General features: G+C 50.2%; 9 protein-coding genes and 1 non-coding gene across 10 annotated transcripts; 5 read left to right on the top strand and 5 right to left on the bottom strand.

Annotated features, from left to right (window-relative positions):
- Window positions 1–78: 78 nt before the first annotated feature.
- Window positions 79–1,699, top strand: ASPVEDRAFT_45769 (NUDIX hydrolase). Its single transcript, XM_040813386.1, has 2 exons — window positions 79–713; window positions 761–1,699. Exons 1-2 carry the CDS (start codon window positions 223–225, stop codon window positions 1,611–1,613), a joined length of 1,344 nt encoding a protein of 447 aa, XP_040672137.1. The 5' UTR covers window positions 79–222; the 3' UTR covers window positions 1,614–1,699.
- Window positions 1,700–1,862: 163 nt separating this feature from the next.
- Window positions 1,863–2,763, top strand: ASPVEDRAFT_45771 (uncharacterized protein). Its single transcript, XM_040813387.1, has 4 exons — window positions 1,863–2,010; window positions 2,078–2,109; window positions 2,226–2,307; window positions 2,375–2,763. Exons 1-4 carry the CDS (start codon window positions 1,915–1,917, stop codon window positions 2,399–2,401), a joined length of 237 nt encoding a protein of 78 aa, XP_040672138.1. The 5' UTR covers window positions 1,863–1,914; the 3' UTR covers window positions 2,402–2,763.
- Window positions 2,764–2,828: 65 nt separating this feature from the next.
- ASPVEDRAFT_45774 (uncharacterized protein) lies at window positions 2,829–4,766 on the top strand. Its single transcript, XM_040813389.1, has 4 exons — window positions 2,829–3,215; window positions 3,284–3,311; window positions 3,360–3,885; window positions 3,942–4,766. The coding sequence occupies exons 1-4, from the start codon at window positions 3,100–3,102 to the stop codon at window positions 4,502–4,504; spliced, it is 1,233 nt and encodes a 410-aa protein (XP_040672139.1). The 5' UTR covers window positions 2,829–3,099; the 3' UTR covers window positions 4,505–4,766.
- An 804-nt stretch (window positions 4,767–5,570) lies between these two features.
- Window positions 5,571–5,642, bottom strand: ASPVEDRAFT_t123. Its single transcript has one exon. It is a non-coding gene; the product is annotated as a tRNA-Cys (tRNA).
- A 560-nt stretch (window positions 5,643–6,202) lies between these two features.
- Window positions 6,203–6,556, bottom strand: ASPVEDRAFT_139091 (uncharacterized protein; the record flags this gene model as incomplete). Its single annotated transcript, XM_040807548.1, has 2 exons — window positions 6,203–6,361; window positions 6,437–6,556. Coding segments are annotated over 2 exons (279 nt in total), but the record flags the coding sequence as incomplete, so codon positions are not given.
- Window positions 6,557–7,394: 838 nt separating this feature from the next.
- On the bottom strand, window positions 7,395–8,899 carry rpn8 (proteasome regulatory particle lid subunit RPN8). Its single transcript, XM_040809308.1, has 3 exons — window positions 8,548–8,899; window positions 8,225–8,496; window positions 7,395–8,172 (listed from the first exon to the last, which is right to left on the bottom strand). Exons 1-3 carry the CDS (start codon window positions 8,729–8,731, stop codon window positions 7,570–7,572), a joined length of 1,059 nt encoding a protein of 352 aa, XP_040672141.1. The 5' UTR covers window positions 8,732–8,899; the 3' UTR covers window positions 7,395–7,569.
- Window positions 8,900–9,358: 459 nt separating this feature from the next.
- Window positions 9,359–10,313, top strand: adk1 (adenylate kinase ADK1; the record flags this gene model as incomplete). Its single annotated transcript, XM_040807571.1, has 4 exons — window positions 9,359–9,521; window positions 9,578–9,630; window positions 9,695–9,849; window positions 9,908–10,313. The coding sequence occupies 4 exons, from the start codon at window positions 9,359–9,361 to the stop codon at window positions 10,311–10,313; spliced, it is 777 nt and encodes a 258-aa protein (XP_040672142.1).
- A 308-nt stretch (window positions 10,314–10,621) lies between these two features.
- Window positions 10,622–12,137, bottom strand: ASPVEDRAFT_65119 (Gfo/Idh/MocA family protein; the record flags this gene model as incomplete). Its single annotated transcript, XM_040815769.1, has 4 exons — window positions 11,946–12,137; window positions 11,859–11,879; window positions 11,276–11,800; window positions 10,622–11,196 (listed from the first exon to the last, which is right to left on the bottom strand). The coding sequence occupies exons 1-4, from the start codon at window positions 11,977–11,979 to the stop codon at window positions 10,622–10,624; spliced, it is 1,155 nt and encodes a 384-aa protein (XP_040672143.1). The 5' UTR covers window positions 11,980–12,137.
- A 366-nt stretch (window positions 12,138–12,503) lies between these two features.
- ASPVEDRAFT_87686 (putative mRNA cleavage factor complex component Pcf11) lies at window positions 12,504–14,753 on the bottom strand (the record flags this gene model as incomplete). The annotated part of the gene is made up of 6 exons (XM_040818122.1): window positions 12,504–12,554; window positions 12,614–12,982; window positions 13,035–13,230; window positions 13,280–13,992; window positions 14,046–14,489; window positions 14,586–14,753. The coding sequence occupies 6 exons, from the start codon at window positions 14,751–14,753 to the stop codon at window positions 12,504–12,506; spliced, it is 1,941 nt and encodes a 646-aa protein (XP_040672144.1).
- An 837-nt stretch (window positions 14,754–15,590) lies between these two features.
- Window positions 15,591–16,499, top strand: ASPVEDRAFT_45780 (uncharacterized protein). Its single transcript, XM_040813390.1, has 4 exons — window positions 15,591–15,858; window positions 15,910–15,937; window positions 15,988–15,997; window positions 16,067–16,499. Exons 1-4 carry the CDS (start codon window positions 15,727–15,729, stop codon window positions 16,170–16,172), a joined length of 276 nt encoding a protein of 91 aa, XP_040672145.1. The 5' UTR covers window positions 15,591–15,726; the 3' UTR covers window positions 16,173–16,499.
- Window positions 16,500–17,325: the final 826 nt, after the last annotated feature.

Here is a 17,325-nt window from a genome sequence, read left to right on the forward strand (position 1 = left end):
CGGTACGTTCCCGGTATTGTATTAATCTTTCATAAATTAATTACTTGCGCTCTTAGTAATTTTTTGCACCGTTACCCTCGGAGTTCTTCCCACTCTCCGCATCTTCTCCTTTCTACTCCGCGCGATTCGTCTACTAGATTTGGTGTATACATCGCCGCCTTGTATATATCTATGCGCCTTGTTTAGTTTCTTACTGCACTCATTTTAGACACTTTGAGCCTCATGCATGACGCTAGTTCAGCGTCGCAACAGGCGACTTCATTGCCCTCGTCCCTCCACAATGTCTTGCTAGAGCTCTACCAGAATTCCTATCCGCATGTCCCTAACCCTCCGCAATGCAAGAAACGCGCCTCCGTTGCCCTAGTCCTTCGGGTGCGGTCTACGTATAATCACCGACCGGACCGATCCTCACTTCTCCAAAATGATGCCAACGCGCCCGTGACAGATCAGCTACGCACCTTTTTCTCCCAGCCATGGGTGCAGAACGGAGATCCCGAGGTCCTATTCATTAAAAGAGCTTCGCGCATTGGGGACCGTTGGACTGGCCATGTGGCGCTTCCTGGAGGGAAACGAGATCCAGAGGATGCTGATGATCGAGCGGCTGCAATTCGAGAGGCCTCGGAAGAGGTCGGCCTCGACTTAACAACAGACGATTGCATATACGTGGGAAATCTACCTGAGCGGGTGGTAACATCCAGCTGGGGCAGCGTTCCGTAAGTTCCCTGGCCTTCTTATGACTTCACTGTACTAATTGGGGCAGATTAATGGTCCTCTGTCCGTATGTCTTCCTCCTAACGGGATGCGACTCCCCCGTTCTCGAACTACAACCTGACGAAGTGGCATCGACTCACTGGGTGTCCTTAAACGTCCTCCTCTCACCTGCGTCACGAACTGTAGAGAACGTCGACATGACACAGCGGCTTGCAAATACAGGGGGTCTAATGGCTCGTCTAGCAAGCCGGGCTATGATGGGCTATATGCAATTCTCGGCCATTAGCTTGAATCCTACTGAGACCTTGCAATGCAGTACGAATCTCAAACGCAATCTCGAGGCTGCTCAACCCCCCACCTTGCTGCAAACATGCAAATCAATGCTCTACAAATCTCAAGCCAGGTCGGACCAAAAACCACCGCTCCTTCTCTGGGGTCTAACACTCGGCATACTAGCAGACTTTTTGGACATGCTGCCTCCCCACACAGCCGTCCAGCTGTGGAACTACCCCAATTTCACGTCCCCTGACTTGCGCCTCCTCATAAACATCCTTACCTACCAATTGCGGAAACGCAATGTGCACCAGGTCAAGTTCGGGGCGCGGCGTCGGCCGAGCAATACAGCTATTGATGGCGAAACGGCAGCGCTGCCGGTGGTTGTTGAGGATCGTGAGGGCGACGACCGTAACCAAGTCGGCATCGGAGGGCTTGGGGTTGGAAGATATTATGGATCATCTGATAAGAGCCCCGATGAAAGTGCCTATGCAGTCGGCATCATGCTCAAGGGTTACTATGAAAAGGTCCGAGTCGCTCTCTATATCTTTGTTGCCTGGCGAGTGACTATGGGGTCTGTGGCGGCGTTATGCGTCTGGAGATATCTCCGCCGAAAACTCACTATATAAACAGTCTAATTGGATGGGGCTATCTGCCTTCTTGTTAAATAAATACCCAATCTATGCTTTTAGAGTCGAGAACTATCCATCTCCACTTCAAGTTACTCCATTTGTTCCAAAAGTCCATTGCGTCATAACAGCGTACGGTAATGGAAATACCGAAAAACTCCCGTCTCGGTCAGTTTCCGATAAAAAGATTATGTAAAGCACGTATCCACCAGAGGCTGGACAGCCTTAATCAACATCACCATTAACGTTATCAATTCGAAGCAAACTACTCTCAAGCGGGCGCCTGTCTCCCATTGCTACAATGGCCGCTACTCAGAAACTTTATCCCCGAGCGACAGTGAAGCGGATAGTCAAAGCTCAAGCCAACCGCAGCTTGAACAAAAACGCCGATATCTTGGTAAACAAAGCATCACCCAAGGGACTGTTTGATAAATAATTACTAACGCCTATGGTTTTGTTGCCAGATATTTCTCGATTACATGCTCTTCATGCAAGAGTAAGTCAATGCTACCCCACTCGCCTATTGACTCCGCGCGGCCCCCCAAAGCCTGCGATTCCAACCCCGAGATGGCGCGTATAGCACCGCGACTTGAACCGCTCTGACGATAACAGATTGATGCGTGAAGCTTCGATTCGATCGCGCAAGGCGGGTGAAAAGCATATCAGCCCAAATTCTGTTCGCAAGGTGACTGAAGTATGTTTGGTCGGACGACGGCGGTTTCTTTGGGATAATGCTGATTCATGGGGTTTTGGTATCGCAGAAAACGTTGCGGAAATTCAAAGGCTGAGCCGAGTGAATCCTTTTTCTTACTCTGAGCTTTACGATGGTTTCGAGATTTGCGCGGCATGGGGTATGATGGGTGATATAGTTCAGGATAGCCGGCATAAGGCTGGGCGCGCGGCTTCTTGATTTCTATCGGAAATATTGTCACCTTTCGAGGTATGGACGGAGTTTATGGCGTTATTTAACTGTTACGATACCCAATTTGATGTATGCATGGTGTACTTATGCGTGGCCGTTAACTATACAGTGTAGTCAACGACTTGGAGCTCCGCAAGAGCCTCATCGGTGCGAAGATGGTCCTTGTACTCAATGGACAGCCTTAGAAAGCCACGATCGTTCCCAAATAGAATAATCATTCCGCACACAAGTAAATAGTGTCATTATCTATATATTCTTCTCAGGCAGTGCTTGTGTCACTGTTGGGCTGACCCCTGCAGCACGCGACAAACCAAGGCGGCGCTGATGATCGGTGACGGGCCCGCCTTTCACCTTTCTTTCTTCGGCCCTCCACTCGATTCTACACGTCAGTTCCTCCTCTCATTCTCTCCTCTGTCTGTTACCTACTTTCGTGTATTCCTTCAGGCTGCTGTCTGAGCTCAGAATCTCTATTCCCTTTCGTTTTTTATCTTTTCCACCCAACCCTCATCATCACCTTATCACCTCTGAACCGAAATTCGGGTTTCACTATCTTCTACCTCCATCATGGCTGCAGCGCAATCTCCCGCTCTCTCAGAAGCAAAGCCAACCAGTGTTAGCAATTCTGTTGCCGGCACTGCTTCAGAGCTTTCTGGATTTCCACACTACAAAGAACTTCATAAGTATGATCGCTTCGGAGCTCTCACATCTCTCACTGGCTGCTTGTTTGGGGGTGCTGACCGATACTTAGGAACCTGCGCAACAATGTGAAGAAGCTGGTCAGTAGCTTGAGTCACGATGTATTTCCTTGTATTAACTCCATTTAGAATGCGACCGCTAAAGTTGACGCTATCATCGCCGAAAACCCGAAAAAGACGCTGGATGACCTGGTTGCGGAGAAGAAGATCAACAATGACCAAAAGGCGCAAGCCCTGAAGAAACCTGCTCTTCAGGCCGCCGTTTCGCAGCTAGAGGAGCAGATCGGTCATTACAAGGAGTTCGCGACGTTCTACGAACAGCGCTTGGCTAGTCAGAAGGCGGAGCTCGAGAAGGCACACAAGGAACTGGAGGCTCTCCGAGAGGAAGTCGCCAATGCACCAGCCGCTCAGGCAGCTCCTGAAGTGAAGAAGGAGGATTTCAGCCAGCAGTTGCTCCGTGTGGCCAAGTTCCTCTGTGCTGCTGCGGTCAGGAGGCACCGTGGTCTCGGCTCTGAGGTTGACACACTCGCCTTTGAAGGTGTGCTGGCGCAAGTCTATAGCGGTGATCTTAATGCAGTTGTTTCAATGCAGAAGCTCATCGATGGCACTGATGAGAAAGTTAGCAGTGTTGAGGGTAACATACTAGACATCACCTGTGAGTGTTCTGCTGATGTATTATATGAGGATCAAAGCTAATTTCTCAATTCTCAGACTCCCAGGTCATCCAGATTTCCGAAGAGACAAAGGATCCGGAGGCTGCGCCTACATCTGACCCTACCGCAGCTAACGCAGCATCCACCGAGCTCCAAGATTCTACCTATACTACCGAAGCTGCTTCAAACCAACCTACAGGTTCTGCGGCTGAAACTGAAAACGTTGCTCCACCCCCGCAGACGCTCGTTTCGGACGGTGCGAATGCGGTCGCCGAAGCGGCCTGGGAGCCGCACAATGATCCCCTTGCCTCCTCCACGAACACGGATGGCTTTGTCGAGATTCCTCGTAATCCGGCCGAAACAGACACCGGTCTCCAGGCAACACCTGCCAATATTAACGCCGACGTTGCACCCGAAGAAACCTCTGTACCCACCAAGCCTGGTGACAATGGCCTCGACTCGGCCGGCAATCACCACCAGAGGCAGCCTAGCTTCCGCGGACGTGGTCGCGGACGTGGCCGTGGTCGTGGTGACTTTCGCGGCCGTGGTCGGGGGGGCCGTGGTGGTCGAGGCCGCGGAGGACCAAACGGTGCTCCCGCTGCCACTCCTGCATCCCAGTAGCTGACCACTGGTGACAATGCCTATATCGGCTATTTTGTTAGGGGAGGTATCTGCCAAGCGACTTCTCTATTTATCTATAGCCAGCGCCCCGTCTATCCTGCCTTACGACCCTTCCCTTCGGCTCTACAGATTGTCCAGTTTTATTCCTCTCTAATAATCTCATTTACGGGGTAACGGTGGTGTTATGGTTCACGAAAGCAATGAATTTTCAAAACGATACAACAAGACTTTGCAGAGAAAATCCGCCATTTCTTTTTTTTTTTATTTCTGAGTGGCACTGCAAAGAAGCTTCTGTTGGCATTTGTGTTGTGGTTATTGAGCGTGCATCTGATTGCTCTTCGATATCTCATTCTATCTTCTCTTTTTGATCTTGTTGGCGCGCTCGTTGCCTATTTTGGTGGTGTGCGTGTCTTCTTTCAATACCCACACTATCTTTTCTTCATTCTGTATTTTAGTTTGACCCATATGTCGACATATAAATCCTGGGGATGCGGATTGGGCAGTCAGTTGGCTGGCGAGGAGCGTCGGCTGGGCTGGATAGACAGGGCTTAAATAGGTCATTAAACCAGTTACGCATGTATCCTTATCATTCTCTAAGAGACCGCGGGGTGTTACAATCAACATCATATTTTTAAATCTATCAACGCTATTCATGGTTCCGGTTATAAGTGCTTTTGATGCACAACAGAGGGAGCAGGCAGGTGTTGGATATGTGTGGTGGTGGTGTTCTACCGTTATTGTAATTGATTGGCGACTTGCATCATCAGGGGTATAGGAAATATATAGTTACAACATCGCCTGGCATGACCAGGCAACAAGCAGTCCACTAGGTCGCGCGTTCAATTCGCGCTCGGTCATGGCTCAAAACACAATGAAATGAATAAAAAGACGAGTAGAATACGGAGCACACTCTTATTTGTTTGTGTTCCTCCTGTTGTACGCTGGTGGTACTCCACGAGTGGCTGGTCACGGGCCAGTTGACCTCCGAGCAGGCAGAGCCCTGAATGCAGCCATCTTACTGAAAGGAAGGCTCAAAAAACCGCCAAAAATCGCAAAAAAGAATGAAAGGGCCGAGCGCGAATTGAACGCGCGACCTAGCGGACTGCAGCCGCTTGCTCTACCCCTGAGCTATCGACCCTAGTGGATATTAGATCGGTGAGATATTCTGGCTTGGTTAGACAAGGGGCCTATGCGGGTTTACGAGGTCACATGAGTGGAGTGTTGTGGGTCTTGGCGGGTCTGCGGCTGCTGGAGGCGGGACGGAGTTTCGCCCGCCCGGGATGGTGATTACGGATTGGGATTAGTGGGACTATACTCTTATACTTCGCCTGCCCCAATTGGATAAACCGGTAGATGCAATGCCCATATTGTTTGTGCAGAGAATCATGAATAGAAGAGTTTTCTGAAGATGTAGCTACTTATAAAACTGTGGTTATATTAGCCAGGAAGACCTGACTGTGTTTGCGAGACTAACGGTCAATGCCAGCCAACCAGTTGACTACGGGGTGCTTAGCAGCGATTACTTGGGGTAGAATGACTTGGGGCCATAGTCGATGAGAAGGAGCTTGTAGTGTAAATGTCTCATCTATTGCAGTGATAGCCACCTAACAGTTTGTACGAGAGCTAACCTGAACCGCAGTAGACAGCCTGAAGGAAGGACAAAAAAATGATAGTATCCACCTGATATCCAGCTGCAAACTAACAATCGTCCGCACGGACAATAACGTTCCAGCCTGTCTTGTGGAAAATCTGCCCACTAGTCCACTGGCCGAATGCGCCCCACGAACACTTCCACTGGATTTGCCCTGCACCGTCGGCAATACTTCCAAAACCATCCAGAGTCTTATCCTGAGAGTCCTATACGCAGCGAGTATTAGTACAGCTCCACATCCCATATGTACAAGAAGGGTAAGATAGCAAGATAAAACTCACATCGTTGCACCACCAAATAGAGGTGCCGGTATCGCAGCTCACTCGAGCACAAGCACCTGGGCCTGGTCCCATCTCAGGCTGACCTCGTACCCCTCGCAGATACTGGATCCCATCGTAAACTCGACCGGAGCTGGTGCCATCGTAATTGTGCCAGTTGACCGTTGCATCTGAGAAGTCTGTCCTTTTGACGAGGTTGTTATCCTGCAACGGGAAGTCTTGGGGGATTGCAGTCCCGAGTGCCTGACTGGTATTAGAGGGCCATTGAACAGAGTAAATATAGAGGACTCAGCAGTGAAAAAAATGGCTGGGAACGCAGCGAGAATATGTGTGAAGCGCATGGTGAAGCTTGCAAGACTTGTCAACCTAGAAAATGGAGTGCGAAAGATACTTGAGTGTTGATTCTGTTGATCGATATCAAGAGCAACATCGCTCTCTTTATACCACTCTGTAAGCGTCTCCGCCCTATTTGGGAAGCAAGGCTGTGAAGGCGAAGACCATGCCCTGGAGTATGAATCTGGAATTGATATACGCATTGTTGTATATGCCAGGAACCACAAGGCGGTTTGTTGACGCGATTGGGTGGCTCGTAAGGAAGATCTACCTGTGGGGACTTCTTCAATACCCTTTTGGTTCTACAGAAATCAGATCTTTATCAATTTTCAGGGACAAAAGCCTTACCTTGGACGCCTTATATGACTCGTGTTGGGTTGGTAACAGGAGTATGGGGCACATTGCCCGTTGAGTATTCCCAGATAAGAACCAACTCCGCCTTGTACAAGCAATCCCACAGCCACTATGATAGGATTGGTCGACTAAGCACTTGAGTATTCTGCGGATAAGCCATGTTGGAAGTTCTGTGAACGAGTCGGGGTAGATAACGAGCCTCATGATTTCGACCATGGCCGGTGGGAGCCAGGTTCCGAGACTGTGGAAAGATTGTACTCCGGCCTGCGGTTTTAGATCGATATTTTTTTACCGGGGTTGGTGGACTATCCGTTAAACCTACGAGCCTTAACAATGCAGCTAAGATACGTTGTTGGCAACCGTGAATATTAAGACTTTAGCTTTGAAATAATCATAGTGTACATTTCGATGCACCCATCTAGATCATGTCATATTCACTTGGTGCCTGTCTATCGCTTCTTCGTCTTCTCCTTGGACTCCTCTTCTTTCTGCTCAGTTGCAGTGCCATTGGCCTTCTTTGCACCCTCCTTCTCGTTTTTCGCGGCATTGGCCTCTTGCTCCCTCTTCTGCTCGTTTTCCTCCTGCTGTTGCCGGTTCTGGATCTTGTTCTCGATCAAGTCGTGGTATGCGGTGACAGCACGCACCAAACTGCTCAGGTAGATGGCCATCAGCTGGTCGTTCGTCTTAATGCTCATGGCGCGGGCTAGCTCGGCGTTATCTGTTGGTTGTTCTGGCTCACCGCCGGCGCGGGGCGTCGTCGCCGGTGTGGATAGGTTGGGAAGGAGGTTGAAGACATCCTGGAGGTTGCCAAGAATGGCGTGGTTTACTGGTAGTTCGTGGTCGAGGACTTTTTGGAGGTATTGGCCGATATCACGCAGGCGGAGGTGCAGACCTTGCAGGGACTGTAGCTGCGATGTGATGCGGGTGGAGAGCGTTCCGACAGCGACATCTCTAATGTCTCGCAGGAGGTGCTCCACGCCAATTTCCTCTGCTTCTTCCGCCTCGATTGTGGATGGGGTATGCACGAAGGTCCTGGAGGTAGTGGTGCCGTCCTGACAAACAGAGAATGAGCATGATATTTGGCGAAGGATTCGCGGAACTTACATCTTTGATCTCATCCACCGCAAAATACGCATCAGTAGGAACTCCAACCTCCTTCGGTTGCACATCAACAATAACTAGCAGGGGGTTTGGCGTGTAACGTTTGAACAGCTCGTTGATTTCGAGATCGGAAGCTCGTAGTTTCGGCCCAGAGTGATACCATCCGATCAGCTTCTCGCGGGCGTTGATCTTCTTGAACATGTCTCGCATTGACTCGACAAAGTTGTGATCTAAGAACCACACAGATGGGTCTTTCTCATCTTCCTCGAAGGGGACTGGATTGCATTAGCTTGTGATGACAGGACGGCTCAGGTGCCAGCTCGTACCAGCGAAACTGTTTGATACCCGAACATTCCCTCCCATGTGTTCTCCTAGCAGCACACCAACCACCCGCTTCCGGGTACCTTTGGCGGAACGTCCATAGTGATCTGCGACGGAGAGAAGTACCAATGGAGCAACGGTGACGGTCCGCGTGACGAGCGAGAGCGTGTCCGCCGTGGTGGCAGGCATGGCGGAGCAGAAATAGGAATAAATTAGAAGCCGGAGGTAGATCGAAGTCAGGGGTCCGACAAGACAGAATGAGAGGGCTGTTCAAGGTGAATAAGGGAGCTTCGAAGCGGATGGTGTAGGCTGATGGGGATGATGAGAGATGGAAGCTCAGGCTGTTGGCTGTCTGCGTCAGTTAGGTAAGTCACCTAAGTTGACGCTGGAGCTCTCTTTGAGCCACAGTGGCTGGTGCCGCCAAAGCCACATATACCTTGTGGCCTGAGGCATAAAGACACATGTTCTACTCCGTGATTATTTCACCGGGGTTGCACTTATAAAGCATGTAAAGTTGGGTTTAAGCTATTATAGAGTTTGTAGAAATACAACTACGTAATGTTCCTGCGAATCTATCTTCGCGACTCGGCGGAGTTGGCGACGACATAAGCCGGAGACAAGCCTCGGAGCAGCGGGTGCGTCCTCCGCTCTCGGTCTCGTTTTCTTCAGCCCAGCATCCAGTTCCCGTCCTTCCCTTCCATTCCCCCGTCCTTGCGCCTTACCCTGCTTCCTCCCCAACCTCTCTCTCGATCTCCCCCAGATAAGCTCTTTCGCTAGAGTTATCGCTCTCCTTCCGCACCTAATTCTTTCTCCGCAATGGCTCCCATCACAGACGAGGTGGTCGATGGACTCAAGTCCACGATCGGAAAGCTCGAAGCTCGCATTGAGGACTTGGAAAGCCGTCTTCCTGGCGGCGAAGCCAAGCCCAAGTCCGTCACGGAGCAAATGCGATTGATCCTTATGGGACCTCCTGGTGCTGGTACGTTGGGACATGCAAATTTGGTTGTTCTAATCAGCTTCTGACTCGGAGACTAGGCAAGGGTACCCAGGCCCCAAAGATCAAGGAGAAGTACTGCGTCTGCCACCTGGTAAGCTACCCGCATTCGGAATACCTGTGACAGACTCGCGTGGCTGATGACTTTCTTTTCTTAGGCCACTGGTGACATGCTGCGGTCCCAAGTCGCGAAGAAGACCGACCTCGGAAGGGAGGCCAAGAAGATCATGGATCAGGGTGGTCTGGTTAGCGACGAGATTATGGTCAACATGATCAAGAGCGAATTGGAAGGCAACGCGGAGTGCAAGAACGGGTGTGTATCTGTTCCATTCTCTTTCACACCACATGATGCTGATCTTGACGTCTACTAGTTTCATCCTGGACGGTTTCCCTCGCACTGTCGCCCAGGCCGAGCGCCTCGACGAGATGCTTGTTGCTAGCAACCAGAAGCTTCAGCACGCTATCGAGCTCAAGATTGACGACGCCCTCTTGGTTGCCCGTATCACCGGACGTCTGGTTCACCCTGCTTCTGGACGTTCATACCACAAGATCTTCAACCCTCCCAAGGACGCCATGAAGGACGATGTCACTGGCGAGCCTCTTATTCAGCGCTCCGACGACAATGCCGATGCCCTCAAGAAGCGCCTGGTTACGTACCACAACCAGACCGCCCCGGTTTGTGAGTACTACAAGAAGACCGGCATCTGGCGGGGAATCGATGCCAGCCAGGAGCCTGGTCAGGTGTGGAAGAGCCTTCTCGGTGTTTTCAGAAACTAAGAAGCTATAATTTCCTTTGTTTATGTACGCAGTGATGCCAAAACCGTGCGGTCTACCAATTCCTTGATATAGTGACATGAGCGGTTACTTAGGGGAATCGTAAATGGGTTTTGTTCTGTCTTTATTTTGAAGGGGATGGAACTTGTTGGAAAAGCTCTGTCTCACAGGCGTCAGTCGAGATATAGACAACCGCGAGACTCCACACTATGTACAATAGTATTAAGGGTCGTGTTTTGAATGAGATCTAAACCCATCCTTGAATTAATTTATTGCCTTGCAACCTCAACTGGAAGACCATTGCCTCGGTTTTACAGCTGCGTAGGATAGACGGTCGACTCGATCTTCTCCGGATAAGTCAGGCCATTCTGCTTCCTTGCCTCGTCCATTACATCCATCATCACGATACTCTCCTCCAAAGACAAGGTATCACTCTCTAGCTTCCCATCCCTCAAGCACCTTGCCACCTCATCTGCCTCATAATACATACCCCTCCCACCAGACGGGAACGTAAAATTCTTCTCCTTGATATCGCCCTCCCCTTTCTGAGGAATAATACGGTACGCGGTCGGCCGGAACGCAGGCCCATCAACCTGGATCTCACCCTTTGTGCCCTGGATACGGATCGCAGGTCGAGCGGCATTGGTCTCGTCGGGATCGCTCCATACACGGAGGTGCGTTGTCGCGATAGCTTGGGATTCACCTGGGTGGTTGGCGTTTGCGGGCGTGGTTGTTGGGAAGGATAGCAGGATTGTGGTTGCCTCGTCTGCGCCGGTGAGGTGATAAGGTGTGATGTGAGCGGAGATGCGCGATGGAGGCTTTCTTGCTTCCTTGGGAAGCGTATGGTAGAGTGTTTGGAACACCCAGGTTAGGGAGTATATGCCAACTGCACCCACGTTAGTATTTCAGCATACGCCTGCATTAAGGCAGAAACGAGAAGAACAGGAGTGGATGGCTGAACGCACGATCAAGCAAAGCCCCCCCAGCCAAATCCATATTAACCATTCGATGCTCAGTGCTAAACTTTTCCACGCCGCCAAAGCTATTATCTGCGCTCACTCGCAGAACCTCACCAATGGCGCCAGCCTTGATCAAGTCCCTGATCTCAATGCTCAGTGGGAAATACCTTGTCCACACAGCCTCCATGAGGAACAAGTTCTTCTTCCGCGCCGTCTCAACGAGAATCCTTGTTTGTTTTGCATTTACTGTAAATGCCTTCTCGCAGAGAACGTGCTTCCCTGCTTCCAGGATAAGCATGACATTCTGGAAGTGGTGCGAGTGGGGGGTTGCAACGTAGACGACATCAACGTTGGGGTCGGCCGCGAGAGCCTCGTAGGAGCCATACGCGGCACACGGAGATGGAATTCCGGTATCCGCAATGAATTTCTCTGCGCGAGAGGCGGAGGACGAAGACGACACTGCTACGACGGTGTGAGAAACGTCGGAGGCCGAGCGGGCCGCGGGGTCGAGGAGCAGATCGCGGACAAAGGCTGGACAGTCGGTTAGTGTGCGTCCCTTTGATGTGCGAATAGCTTGTTGCTTGCTTACTGTCTGCGATTCCACCAGTGGCTGTATTTCAATTGATGCCATTGTTAGTGTTGGTGTTTGGATTGAGAGAGGGGGGAGAGGCCGTACCCAAGATACCCCACCGAACGTTGTACGGAGCCATGTCGAATAAGATTGTGTGGTCAACGTATGCTGAAAAAGATATGGGGATCACGAAGAAGAGAGGAGGTACAAAAAATGGACTAGGCCAGTGTGCTATTAGTAGTAGTATTTATAATGGCGCGAGGTGAGACAGCGTAGTATTCCTTTCTCTCCACGGAGTGACGCCGCGCGGGTCGCCTTCCATTTCCGACGTCATTTAATTAATAAATATTACAGTAATACGGAGACCAATGCGGAGAAACGTCTGTTCTAAACGATCATTTGGGGTATGTCTAAGAATATACCACTATATACAAAGCACCAATCCACTAAATGCTATATAACCGACATCAACACCTTGTAGACCTTGAAGTCAAAACACTGCGGGATCCCCGCGCAATGTAAAAACAGCCGCCAGCTAAATGCAAGCTTCCCAGACCGGGAAGTAAAGGAGAAAAATAACACCATAATGGGCGAATAACTACTCAGAGGAACTGCTGTGAATAAACCCAGGCGTGGGTAGCCTCGAAGACTTGTTATGCAAGCTCATACCGGCTCTGTCTTGACCCGCGCATTTTGACCAGGCGAGTTGGTTCCCTAGAAATACGTTAGCACCTAGCACAAGGAGACCGCGAGTTCCTCTAGATTAAGCTCACCTCAGCTTTGCGTTTACCCAACACTGAATCGGGAGTCCCTATTCGTCCTGATGGGGTTTCTCGCTGAGTGGGAGTAGGGTCGTCCTTCGTCACTTCCGCATAGCAGCTGGCGTGGTATACTCGAGCGCCCACTTTGACTGCATCTTGCCATATCCAATCCTGAACATCTTCTGACCATGTAGATTCGAACTGCTCCTGACAGATAGGACATGGAGTATTGCGCAATGTGGCATCGTTAGGTGCTCGAATCCATTTTTTAGCAGGGCCCTTCTTTGAGGGACTGTTTTCGGTCCCAGCAACGTTCTCATTTGCAATCTCAGAGTCTGTGATAACTTGATCATCTCCCAGCTCCCGTGATTTTATCCAGTCCTGTTTGAATTAGTACTTGGTTAAAAACGTCGTTTGGGGGATTGTTCCTTACCCGCTCGTCGACGTACCAGCTGCGATTCTGAGCGCGCCTGGCGGCATCAGCCATTCGCTGGTTGGTCCGGAAGTGCCAATCGAGATGTCGTGCTTTCTTCTCTTTCCCTTCCTCGGTTGCAAAGAACCGACGCCCGCAGGTACCGCATCTATTTGACCGCGCCTCGTAGAGACTAGCGATCAACATGTTACGCGGGCTACGTAATTGATTAGAGCCCGTGCGAATATCTACTAGGTATAACTTACATTTTGATGGACGCAGTGTTCATTTGAACATTAGTTTGTGTACTTGCAGTACTTACTGCTTGTGGTGTAGGTACGGGTGGCGTATATCGTACTTGTCCAGGTACTATGAATGGAAACGTACCACCTGCGGCCGGTGGAGGGGCTGATGCTGCTGGGGGTGCAGATGCTGCAGGTAGGAGGCCTTTCGCCCTTAAAGCTGCAACAAGCGGATTCTCTGCGCCCGAAGTAGGTATTTGCGGAGTGCTACTGACGGGTATTTGGGGGAGAGTGGGTATTTGTGGTGGTGGAGTGGACTGCTGTCGTGTAGCTGTAGCTTTGATGAGTTCTGCAAGTGTCCCTGGATTCAAGAGTTGCTGAAGTGGCTGAGAGAATGACTGCGCGACAGGTGGAGTGCCTATAGTTGGGGTTGATGTGATTGGGAGGTGTGATGGAGCGGGTTGAGTTTGCGGGTTGGGAGCCTTGGGAGCAAGCGCGGATACTTGGTCACGGACAAGTTTTAGCTGTTCCTGGGTGAGTTGTTGGCGCTGCATAATGCCCTGCAAATCTAGAAGAGCCTTTAATCTCTGTTGTACAGATGGGTCGAGAGGGTTGTTCGCGAATTCGTTTCGAGCAGCAGCTATGAGAACCTCGACATCACGGTTTAAGGATGCTATGTCGACTTCTTGTGGCTGAAGCTGTGGTGTTGGAGTAGAGCGGACTGGGATGGTTTCACCCTGTGACTGTTAGAGACCCGTACTTGCGCATAGATTAATCATATATGACTTACTGTCGGATATCCGTTGGCTGGCCCAGGTCGTTGGCCTTGCAGGGGGGTTGCATTTGGCGGATGCCGAACGGCGTTCTGCGGAGGTGTAGGTGTGTTCGGCCAGCCAGGAGGAGTTCCAACACGACCACGATTGAAGACATCTTGCTGGCCCCTAGCCTGCTGTTGCTGGAGGGCAGCAGTCCTCGCCTTGATAAGAGCATTCTCAATGCTGCGAGTGATATCAGGTGGGAAGACCGGCCTCGTATCCAGCGAACCTGGGACCGGCTCTTTCCATGTTTTCAACATCTCATCCAGCTTCCTGCGAGTTTGCGCGTCGACCAGCGTGTAGGCGTTCATGAAAGTCTGATACATATTCCGCCCGAGAAACAGAGTGTAGGGAGTGCCTACATTCTTCACGATAGAGTCGACTACATACAACGCAGGCAGCTTTTGAGCCGGTGGTGTCTACAAAGTAAGATTAGAACTGCTTCATCCCATAAAACTACACAGGAAGTCGTCCATAACGGCAAACAGAAGGGGAGTCTAAGAGATGTCACCTACTGTTCGAATGTGATTCTCCAGGACGCGGGAGATGGCCATTGCATGTTCTGTGTTTTCCTTTGCGATAACGGTCAAATTGCTGATCTGAAACCTGTCATTTGAAGTTAGATCTTCCAAGGAGTTTTTGTAGTCCTCAGCGACTTCATCAGAGGCCAGCGCAGCTGACATGATGGCGGATACAGGTGAGTAGGTGGAAAGAGGTTGTAGGTGGAAAAGAACAATGTCAAGTCAGCCCCGATAGATATCGATGTTTTTTTTTTTTTTTGTGCCTTCTTCTCCCTGTGTCCTTTGTCTTATTCTTCTTCTTTTCTCCCCAGGAGCGCCCCTTGGTAGCTTTTTCTTTCTTTCTGTCTTTCTTTTAACACAGGCTTCTTTTTTCTTCTTTGTTGCAATCTCTCTTCAGGTTTCCCCTTGACTAAGTGAAGATATGGTTCTATTCTCACGTCCTTTGGCTTCCAATAAAAGCGGCCTGCTGGAAACAGAGCTGGAGAAAGTGTCCGAACTTGTAAAATGGTTGCTAGCTATCTTGGTCCAACCTGAGAAAACAACTAGAGGACGTAGACGCCAATCCTGTACCCAGTATCACCGAAACGTAGAAACGAAGAAACCACGATAATCCACCCCTGGATTGTTAGGCTATCACATGAGATGTTATTCCACCCTGACTGATCCTTCAATGACCGCAGCTAGCAAAGTCGGCCCGATGTGAGGGATGAGGGAAGATATGCCGTTCGAGGATCCTACAATATAAACGCGAGCGAGTCGATGTAAGCAAAGAAGATGAGCTGAAATAAAATAAAATAAAATAAAAACGAGCGCCAGAGATGTGATGTCGAGTTCAGAAGACAGTGAAAGGATGAGGGATCGGATGGCAAGAGCGGAGGTTGAACTGCAAAGACTCGCGATTCGGGAAAGAAAGTAGGAGCGTGACTGTGCTGACTCAGCGGCGGCCGGGCTGCATGCCGTCATCCCATTGAATGCGGCGGATGGTCCATGTTGTTTCATCTTCCCATCCTCAAATCATTTGAACATCTGTTCTCTCATCAAAAACTGTTAGCTGTAGTCAAAGACTGCATCTACTTTGGAACCACAAGGAACAGCCCGCTCGTTATTCCATCCGACTCAACCTAGTTCTATCAACATGAAGCTTCTCTCCGGCGTTGTCGCCTTGGGCCTACTGCCGCTTGCACTTGCCAACTCAATCCTCGTCACTTACCCCAAGAATACACCAGACTCTGTGATTGATAGCGCGAAAGATTCAGTCAGGAAGGCTGTATGTTGTTATGCTCCTGACATACAAGACGTTCTGACCAGGTACATATAGGGTGGCACTATCACTCATGAGTACACATGTAAGTACCTCCCCAAGTACATTGAATCACAGCTGACAAGTTCTCCGTAGTGGTGATAAAGTATGTTCTTTACAGATCTGCTGTTAATACCTATTTAAGCTCCTGAGCACTTGATTCTAACTGCACCAGGGGATTCTCCGCGGACGCCCCGGAGGCAGCCATCCAGCAAATTTCGACGGAATCGACAGAGTACAAACCAAATATTGAACAGGACCAGCCTGTCTCAATCTCGTGAACGGAGATGCCTCGGTTGCCTTATGCCAGGCTTTGTCAACGAAATGAATGCCTCTCAGATTTAGGGTACATTGTAATGAATAACGACAGGAGTTGACTGAAATGCAGAGAAATCAATTTTTGTATTTCCATCGACTCTATGTATCGCAGACAAACACATTCTTTTACGATGGCGTTTTGAATGAATTGGATAATACACAATGCTTGCCGTACCTTTGTTGTCACGAATGTTGCAGTTGTATTTCTTTATGATAAATTCAAATTATGAAATATTAAACTGGTCCAATGCCTGGATTACGAAAGCAAAGTCTCGACATTTTCCTGGGTGGTTGTAGCTTGTTGGCTTTACATATACGGCGTATACTTAATTCCCCGGCTCAGGTACCAGGACCCGCCGACACCTGCGGGCGAGACTGCCGAGAGCCCTCCTAATCTACTCGGAAGGTCGCGAAAGTCGAGTCACCGTTTCACGCGTCCAATCCACCCAACCCATTTTCAACGACCTTGGTCGGCCTCTCCTGGAGTCCAGGGGCGCGATTAATTCCACAGCCAACAGATTCATCTACCCATTCGCCGCCCGAACATTCCTCAAATCGACTACCCCTTGTCCTTTCCCCCTCGCCGGCTCCCCGCGCTCATCCAAGATGGACTCGGAGCATGGCGTCACCCATACTGCAGCTCTGTTGGCATGGGTCAACAGCTTCGACCTGGTAGGCGACCCGAAACAATTGGCAGAACTGTCCGATGGAAGAATTATCTGGGATATCCTGCACGACATTGACCCCGAGCGTTTCCCCGACGTGACCGATCCCAAGAAGTCGAACCTAGAGAACCTCGTTACTATACATGGACGGTTACAATACAACATCCTTGATTTGCGGAAATCAGAGGGCTGGCCTCGAGGATTGGATCCGGAGCCGAACCTGATAGAGTTCGCGGAAAATAACTCGGCCAGGGATGCCGAGAAGCTGCTGAAGCTTGTCTTCTTTGCTGCCACTATCACTGCCAAAGGGAACACCGCAAGTTATGAGACATACGGTGATGCCATTCAAAAACTAGACAGCCCTATTCAGGAAAGTCTCCAGGATTTCCTTGAGAACGTGGAAGAAGGACAATATGAACTGGACGACCTAGCGCGCGAGTCACGAGAATCC

Source organism: Aspergillus versicolor (assembly GCF_001890125.1).
Source record: "Aspergillus versicolor CBS 583.65 unplaced genomic scaffold ASPVEscaffold_10, whole genome shotgun sequence".
Taxonomy (NCBI): domain Eukaryota; kingdom Fungi; phylum Ascomycota; class Eurotiomycetes; order Eurotiales; family Aspergillaceae; genus Aspergillus; species Aspergillus versicolor.